A 9,259-nucleotide genomic window follows, 5' to 3' on the forward strand; every position below is an offset into this window, starting at 1 on the left:
GAGAACATAAGGTCCAGTCAAGGGCTGGGGTTTATGCAATCGACTAACAAACAAACCCCTCAAAAACTTTTGGTCCTGTGTCAAAATTTGAAACCATTATCATCAAGGCAACGAACTGGAAGAATTGTTAGAACGCAGGACAAAATGATTCGCGACATTTTTTCCGGCTTTATGATCTGAATTCAGATTCTGCTGAGGCTGACTTTACCTTTCATCATTCCGAAATCGACAAAATAAGTACCAGTTCAGCACTGGGGTCGATGTGGTTGACTAGTCATCTGCTCAAGACTTTGCCTAGAGTAGAACAGATTAATATTATTATTTCTTCTCTAGGCACAAGGCCATGAAAATTTGTGGGGAAGTGGGCTAATCGATTACATCGACCCCAGTGCGTAACTGGTACTTATTTAATTGTCCCCAAAAGGATGAAAGGCAAAGTCGACCTCGGCGGAATTTGAACACAGAACGTAGCGGTAGGGAAAAGATTAATATTAGACTGGCTGAAATTCAAACCGCAAGATGGTTGTTAGCTAATTGTAAACATTTCTGCATGTACAATGTGAGTAGCGTTGGATCAAATTCTCTGAAGTACTTCACGCGTTTCCTTAAAATTATTAGTGCAAACTATTTTAAGTAATGACCACGAATTTATTTCAAGTCACGATTTAAAAACACGACTCTGAAAGAACTTACTAGAGCTTTACATCAAGAAATTTGATACGAAAAATGTGCTTTTAAAAAAATGATATATATTTCTTTGCTGCCCACAAGGGGCTAAACATAGAGGGGACAAACAAGGACAGACAAAGGGATTAAGTCGATTACATCGACCCCCCACCCAGTGCGAAACTGGTACTTTATTTATCGACCCCGAAAGGATGAAAGGTAAAGTCGACCTCGGCGGAATTTGAACTCAGAACGTAACGACAGACGAAATACCGCTAAGCATTTCGCCCGGCGCGCTAACGAGTCAGCCAGCACGCCGCCTTAAAAATATCTTTGATATATATCATGGTTTTAATGTGGATTGCGTAACATTGTTCCTAGCATAGGCGTTGGAGAGACTGTGTGGTAAGTAGCTTGCTTACGAACCACATGGTTCCGAGTTCAGTCCAACTGCTTGGCACCTTGGGCAAGTGTCTTCTACTATAGCCTCGGGCCGACCAAAGCAGATTATGCAGATACACGCACAAGGCGGCGCTCTAGCAGAAACGTTAGCACGCCGAGCGAAATGCTAAGAGGTATTTCGTCTGCCGCTACGTTCTGAGTTCAAATTCCGCCGAGGTCGACTTTGCCTTTCATCCTTTCGGGGTCGATTAAATAAGTACCAGCTACGCACTGGGGTCGATATAATTGACTTAATCCGTTTGTCTGTCCTTGTTTGTCCTCTCTGTGTTTAGCCCCTTGTGGGTAGTAAAGAAATAGGTATGTGTGGTGACGTTTTTGAAGAATGTGTGTGGATGTGTGGATAATGGTGTGTGGTGTGGGTGCTGAGAAGTGATTGGTGCTAGTGTGTATAGAGTCGAAAGGTGCTGTGGGTATGTGTTTAATGGTATGTGAAATGAGTGATGAGTTGAACAATGTGTATGAGTGTATGTATAACGGTGCGTGTGTGGTAGGGATACTGATGTGGGCGGTATGAAGGTGTATAGGAGGGGGAAAAAGTTGAATATGGGAGGTGTGCTGATGTCTCTGTCCAATCGTGTAAAACCGGACCGAAACCGGCTGCCGTGAGAACAGCCGCCAGATATCGATGGTCAATCCTATCAAAGGCTTTTGGCCGATCTAAATTCATCAGAGACCCACCCATGCCAGGTTTCTTAACTACCATATCTACGATGTAGCGAATGAGGTGCAGGTTGTCGTGAATAATAATAATAATAATATAATAATAATAATAATAATAATAATAATAATAATAATAATAATAATAATAATAATAACGACAAAGAATTAGAAGAGCTCCTGAATATCGTCAAAGATGTCAGCTCTGATATAGGTATGGAATTCGGACTTGATAAATGTGCAAAGGCTACTTTCAAGACAGGGAAGTTCATAACGGCAGAAAACATAGAACTTGATACTACTACAGCTATTCGAAACCTAGACCAATCCGAAATATACAAATATCTGGGAACCAATGAAGGTGATAGTATCCAGCACTCTAAAATGAAAGAGAAAATCCGCAAGGAATGCTACTGAAGGATAAGAATAGTCGTAAATTCAGAATCTAATGCTGCTAACAGAATTAATGCGCTCAATTCTTTGGCCATACCAGTAACCACATATAGCTTCGGTATCATAAAATGAAGTCTCACTAACATGCAGAATATAGATAGAAAGATCCGTAAAATCTTTACTAGGTACCGAATGCACCATCGAAAATCAGATGTAGACAGAATTTATTTCTCAAGAAAAATAGGTGGAAGGGGCCTGATACAGTTCGAACAATCTTTCAAATCAACAACAATAGGCCTTGAAGCGTGCCTTAATACAACAAGTGATGTGCTCTTACGAATTGCACTGACGCATGAAGATTCCAAGCAAGCTTCAGTCATAAAGCTTAGTCAGAAATTAAAAAAGTCTCTTGGCCTTCAAGTTAACAATAAGAATGACCAAAGGCACCCAAAACTGACAGACCCACCATTGCTTCTCCTGAGATCCGAATAGTGACAAACCTATCACTGATGCAAAAAGTATCAAACAAAAAGCAAAGAAAGCTTGCATGAATAATATCGAAGACAACTGGAAAGGTAAACTCCTGCATAAAAAATACCCTAACCGCCTGTCCAAGCCAGATATTGACCAGAATCTAACACACCAATGGCTACAAGGGAAAACAGAAGGTTTTGATATTGCAACCCAAGATCAGAGATTACCTACCAGAAACTACCATGCAAACGTCTTAAAGATGGAGCTGACCCCTCGTGCAGAATTTGCGGAAAATTCACAGAGACAATTGTTCTCGTTGTTTTTGGTTGCCCAGTACTCACTGAAAAGGAGTACCTCATAAGACATGACAGACTAGGGCAGTACATCCACTAGAATGCTTGTAAATACTACAAGATTAGATCCCATGATAAGCGGTACAGGCATCATCCAGAGGATGTAGCTAATGGTGAGGGCGTCACTATACTTTGGAACTTACCAGTCCAAACAGACAGGAAAATTGACTCCAATCGACCAGACATTGTGATCACGGACTACAACAGATGAACTTGTCTGTTAATAGATATGTATGTCCTACGAGATCAAAATCTCTCAAGAAAGGAATACGAAAAGCTTTCTCACTATAAAGATCTGCAAATAGAAATCACAAAAATGTGGAAGCTCAGTACTACGATAGTATCAGTAGTAATTGGTGCGTTGGGAATGATAAAGGGAGCTGAGTAGTATATTAAGCAACTCCCTGGTAACTCCAATCTCTGTGAACAACAAAAGATAACCTTGATGGGTACAGCCCATATACTACGGAAAGCGCTCTCCATGTAAAATGGAATAAATGTGGTGAAAATTTTAACGCGCATAGCAAAACAAAAATGCCTTTGCTATTCTTGGCCTCCGGAAGATGCCCGGTACTAAGGCAGCTGAAATAAAGTCACAATGGATGGAAACCATAAAATAATAATAATAATAATAATAATAATAATAATAATAATAATAATAATAATAATAATAATAATAATAATAAGACTGAGAAAAAATTTGAATTTGACGGCATCTGTGCAGAGGCTAGTAAAGATATTGGCATGGAACCTGGGATCGAGAAATGTAGTGTAATGATTCTCAAAAGGGAGGAAATCAGTAAAAGCCATGGGATCAAGCTGGAAGGTGGTGAAACTATAAAGAAAATCGGAGAGGAAGGATATAAGTACCTGGGTATCATTGAAAGAGATAAAATAAGATGAAAGAAATGTACAGGAAGGAATATTTAAGGAGAACTCGGCTGCTCCTCTAATCGAAGCTAAATGGCCGCTATAAGATTAGAGCTATTAATATGTGGGCGGTTACTTTGATGAGATATGGTGCAGGAATAGTATCTTGGAAGAAGCATGGATTACAAGCGCTAGATTGAACACGCAAATTAATGACAATGAACAAGGAACTACACTCCAAGAGTAATGTATCAAGATTGTATGTAAAGAGGAAAGAAGGAGAACGGGTATAGGTGTATTGTGAAGGTTGTGTAAGGGAAGAGGAGAATATCCTGGCTTGGTATGTCAAGGAGAGTAAAGAAAAAATGATTGAAGCAGTGAAAATGCAGGGAATCTTAAAAAGTGAACGAAGCCGTAGATCCAACACAATTTAAGAAAGATCAGAGAGAACAGACGAAGAAAATTTGGCAGAATAAGAAAATGCACAGTCAGTTCTTGAAGAATAAAGATGAGAGTGATGAGAATAGAACTTGGCAATGGTTGCAGAAAGGAAACTTAAAAGGGCCCACTGAGGCATTAGTATGCAGCACTAAAGAACAAGCACTCAGAACAAACTACTCCAAATATCACATTGATAAAAACACTGATTCGCCATAGTGTAGGATGTGCTATGAGAAGGGAGAAAGTATAAGCCATATTGTTAGTGAGTGCTGTAAGCTCGCACAACGCGAATACAAAAGGAGACACGACAATGTGGCCAGATCTGTCCACTGGCTGTTGTGCGGTAAAGCCAACCTTGAGAGAGCCGATCAATGGTATCAACACAAGCCAGAGGGAGTAATGGAAATCGAACATTACAAAATACTCTGAGATTTTAACATGCAGTGCGACCAAGTCATAGAGGCGAAACGACCACATATCGTTCTCAACCATAAAGATGAAGACGATATTACTTCATGCTCCACCAGTCGTCAGCCATCATATTTACATCCCATCTACCCTTGTACCTTTTCTCCATGACTTTCCTGTGCAGAGGTGGGAATATGATTATCTTTATGTCAACAAGTGGATCATATAGAATGTTGGTATCACGAGGTTTCATGATCTTGGAGGCCTATTCATCTCCTTCCAATACATCACTCGAGCTCTACTGTTGAACATGTATAGAAAGTAAGGATATCTAGTGTATCTGAATTGCTGATCAATAAGGAAGCATATCATTTTAAGATCAACACAGATGATCCAGCTGTGTTTGTGATATTGCAACACCTCAATGGCTCTTTTTATGTCTCTATATCCTTCACGAAGACAAACTAAAGGCCCATTTGGAACTGCACCATATAAATTTCTATTGTGGAGGAGGATACACTTTACGCTTCTCTTCGAGCTATGAATGAAGAGTCAACATTCAGTTGAGTTGTATGTCGGAATTTCCAATACCTCGGGGAAACCCTGCATGTTATGGTCAGTGGCGCAGCAAGGGTAAATGGTGCCCAGGGCAAAGCCAAAAGCGTCCCACCCCAATTTCCAAACCTAACCCATCCAACCTATTTTTAAGAGAAAACGAAACAGTTTATTTAGTCAGAAAATATTCATAAAATTTATTTATTCAGAAAGTAGACATTGACTAGTTTAAAGGAGAGCCCTTCTAGCTTTCTTCAACGCGAAGTTGTCAATGATGCAATCGAAATTGGTGTTCTCCACTTTTCGCTCGATGCTCAGCAACACGAAGTCACGGAGTCTTCCTTGTGTCATAGAAGCTCGCTGGAAGGACATGATCAGGTTCAGCTTGCTGAAGGATCTCTCGCAACCACCAATGGAAACAGCTACTGTCAGCAGAATCTGTATCGCGACGCGAAGGTTAGGGAACACACTTTCATTTCCATATTGGACGATAAATTGGAGAAGCTCCTCGGGATTTGATATTTGGAGGTGTTCGCGACCTGCAAAAAAGTATTCTTTAATGGAGAATTTCTTCGAAAAGTTCGGTTGCATCGATATCGTTGCTGTAGACGTTTCCAAAGGTATTGCAACATTTCCGGAGATCCGTAAATCTGCCATTACGCAGAAATTGGACATCGATAAACCAAGCAATGCGAATAATTCGTAATGGAGTATACGGTTAAACAACAAGTTAGCGCCGTTCCGTGTCTCAGTTATCTCGTTTTCATCGCCGACAATATCTTGTACAATAACTTCTACAATAACTTGTAGAATTTCATCGATGTAGTTTCTTACGTTTTTAACTGCATTCATCCGAGCACTCCATCTCGTTTCAGATTGCTACTTAAGATCCACAGGCATTATGGCCTTCAGTTTTTCCCAGCGGTGTGTCGAACAAAAAAAGAATACGTAGAGTGTTTCGACTGCGCCAAAAAATGCAGACATCACCAACTCGTGTTTAGCTGCGTATAGGCTGACTAAGTTTAACGAATGGTTGTCACAATTTATGAATAGGGCCAATTTGTTCTTTTCGTTGATGCTCTGCTGGACCCCGCTTCTATGCCCAGCCATCACAGCTGCATCATCATAGCACTGTAACCTTCAATCTTCCAGTGCCATTTCGTTATCTGCCAACTGCTTCAAAATTACATCAACTAAACTCTCCGCATCCTTTTCGCCCGCCTGAATGAACCCGAGGAAGCTTTCTCTCACGCGAACGCACTTTCTTTCGAAGTCAACTTCAACATATCTTACTACCTGCGAAATCTGTTCATGATGTGCTCTATCAGGGGTTGTGTCGAACATGAGACCATAATACTTGGCCCTGCGAATGCCCTTTAGCAGATTCTGACGAACGGCTGATGCCATGAGGTAAATATATTCATTCTGAACATCGGGTGAAAGGTAAGATGTTGATCCAGGGTGACTCTCTACATAGCAAAGATGCTCTTTCATGACCGGATCTAAAAGTGGTCAAAAGCTTGAGTAAACCAAGAAAATTACTGACATTTGAGTCTTCAGTCAACTGAAGTAATTCCCTATGACCTCGCAAAGCTTAATTCTGAGTTGCAAGAAACCTAATGAAATGTAGAATTCTCGCCAAAACATCACGCCATCTTTGCTTTTCATGGTTGATTTGTGACTTGAGAGCAGCGTCAATGAAATAATTGTTATCGGTTAGATTTCTTTCCAATTCTTTCCACTGTATCAGAGTATCTCAAAGATTCTTAGCGTTTTCATGAACCAACATTCGTTCAGGCGCTTTCCTCTGGTAAAATCCGTTTTCCTGCTCTAATGACGATTGATAATCTGATCGAGAAAAAAGTAGACAACACAAACAGAATGCAGACTTCTTTTGAAGGAAATAGAATAGCCATGAGCGAAGAATTTCCTCACCTCGACCATTTCCCAATTTCCTTTTGAACCAGTTTTTATTCATTGAGCGGTTATTTGTTGGCAAGAAAGGTCCTTTACAGTTCTGAAAATATTTCCAGCCTAGCTTAACTATTTCTATCCTCCAATATTCAGGAACTATCGCCTTCCCGGCATTAGTGTCAAAATTAAGGAGCCCGATGTCATGCTGTTCGATCACGTCTTCAAGTGTAGTGTTAGTGTTTTCGACCGTATTGATTTCAGGTTTGCTTTCACCGTTGTCAGACTTAAGACAATTGTCTTCTGCGTCTTTTTGAGGTGGACTGTTACACGAAGCAGCATTGGACAATAAAATGCGTGGTTGAACTCCAGGCGACCTCTTGGTAGGTGTTGAAGAACTATCGGCATGATTTACAAAGAGGGACATGAAGACTTTGCTCAACTTCTTAGATTCTTCTGCCTCCAACTTGCGTCATTTTCACCCTTCTGCTCCACTTTCTCTCTTAGTTAATGGTCTTTTCATGTTTTTATAACGATTTTCTAAAAGCAAGAAACCATTTCTTGAAAAAATCATGAAAAATTCAAACATAGCACAGTGGTAGATTTGCCCGTTAAACACATCAAAATTATTTATCGAGCTAATTTTTTTAAAGTTTTGAATTTTTTGGCGGATATTGGCGCAACGTATGTCAATGATTATAATGATCAATGTACGGCAGCGTATGACTGATAGGTGGAGTCATATGAAGCTTCCAATGCGTTGGTTCAATACGTTACAGCACAAGAACCAGTAATATGACCGGGCCATTAATCGCGTACATTCGATTGAATGCACATTCGCAAGATCTTTTCTATTTTTTAATGTCGTACTTATGAAAAATGACTGAGTTATTATGAAAACACCTTTGCATAGACCATTTTTATTTCAAATATGTTCTAGGCAAATCCACTCACAAGGCTTTGGTCGCTTGCCCAAGGTGCCACGCAGTGGGACTGAACCCAGAACTCGGAACCTGCGCCTATATATAATAAAGTAGCAGTAAAATACTGGGCTTGATTGGATTAACTTAATCTATTCCTTCTAAATGTCTAAGTAAGAAATCTTTCATTAAATAACAGACAAAAATAGCTGCAGAAAAAAATTCAATTGATTAATAATTTAATACGAGATTTCACTAAATTAGTATTTTATGCATTTTTTAATAGTAGTTGTATAAATGACGTTGGCACATACGCATAGCGACAGAGGGAAGTTAATAAAAAAAAAATTGGAAGTAAGTAGAGAATTATTTATTTTAAGTATTTTAAAAATGTTGCTACATTAGTTTCGGCAATCTGCTTTCTGACATTGCTAAGAGAAACAAATGAATTTTACCGTGACATTTATGTCTATTAGCACTTTCGCATACCTCTTGTTTTTACAATTCCGTTCACATCTAAAGGGATTTATATAAATATTAAATCAATCACCATACTTGACCAGTGTTGTATTTAATATCGACGCTGGAAGGATAAAAGGAAATAAATGACAAAATGAATGTGAACTCAGAATGTCCACTGAGCATTTTGTCCGATGCTCTAACATTTCTGCCCGGTCGTGCCGGACAAAATAGTTTGCGGTATTTGTTCCAGCTCTCAACGTTTTAAGCTCAAATTCTTCAAGATCAACTTCGCTTTTGTTTCCATCGGCCGTGTGCCTATAAAAAATGAATGTGAACCCAGGGCGTCCGTGATGCATAAATGATTCAGTCAGTCTTCCTCTTGAGGCAGAATTAAATATTTATGACATTGAGTCTATCTTTTAATGTTATACTCTTACAATTTCTATAGTTTGTGTCGTTTAATACAAACCCATGCAAAATGGATACAAATAGTAAAAGGGAGTGTTTAAATGTTTTCCAATTACAACAGGAGTGTAACTGAAGTGAAAGAGCAATACGAGTATCCGAAAATCGAAAGTGAGTCACAGATGCATCACGGCTTTAATTAGCTTCGTTAGAAAAAAAAGTGTACTTTTTGAATCAGCAAATATCCCTATAAATTTTTTTTTTTTTTTTCGCAACTCCAGT

General features: G+C 39.4%; 1 protein-coding gene across 1 annotated transcript; it reads right to left on the bottom strand.

Annotated features, from left to right (window-relative positions):
- Positions 1–6,419: 6,419 nt before the first annotated feature.
- LOC115212143 lies at positions 6,420–7,617 on the bottom strand. The gene is made up of 2 exons (XM_029780983.1): positions 7,215–7,617; positions 6,420–6,781 (listed from the first exon to the last, which is right to left on the bottom strand). The coding sequence occupies exons 1-2, from the start codon at positions 7,615–7,617 to the stop codon at positions 6,420–6,422; spliced, it is 765 nt and encodes a 254-aa protein (XP_029636843.1).
- Between the last annotated feature and the right edge of the window lie 1,642 nt (positions 7,618–9,259).

This window comes from Octopus sinensis, linkage group LG5, assembly GCF_006345805.1.
Source record: "Octopus sinensis linkage group LG5, ASM634580v1, whole genome shotgun sequence".
In the NCBI taxonomy this organism is placed as follows: domain Eukaryota; kingdom Metazoa; phylum Mollusca; class Cephalopoda; order Octopoda; family Octopodidae; genus Octopus; species Octopus sinensis.

What these genes read in the sequence shown, in the direction of transcription:
- LOC115212143 (XM_029780983.1), bottom strand. Translation starts at nt 7,617, where the DNA reads ATGTCCCTCTTTGTAAATCATGCCGATAGTTCTTCAACACCTACCAAG. An exon ending in GAAATTGGGAAATGGTCGAG is followed by an intron (nt 6,782 to 7,214) that starts GTGAGGAAATTC and finishes GACCACTTTTAG; the next exon opens with ATCCGGTCATGAAAGAGCAT.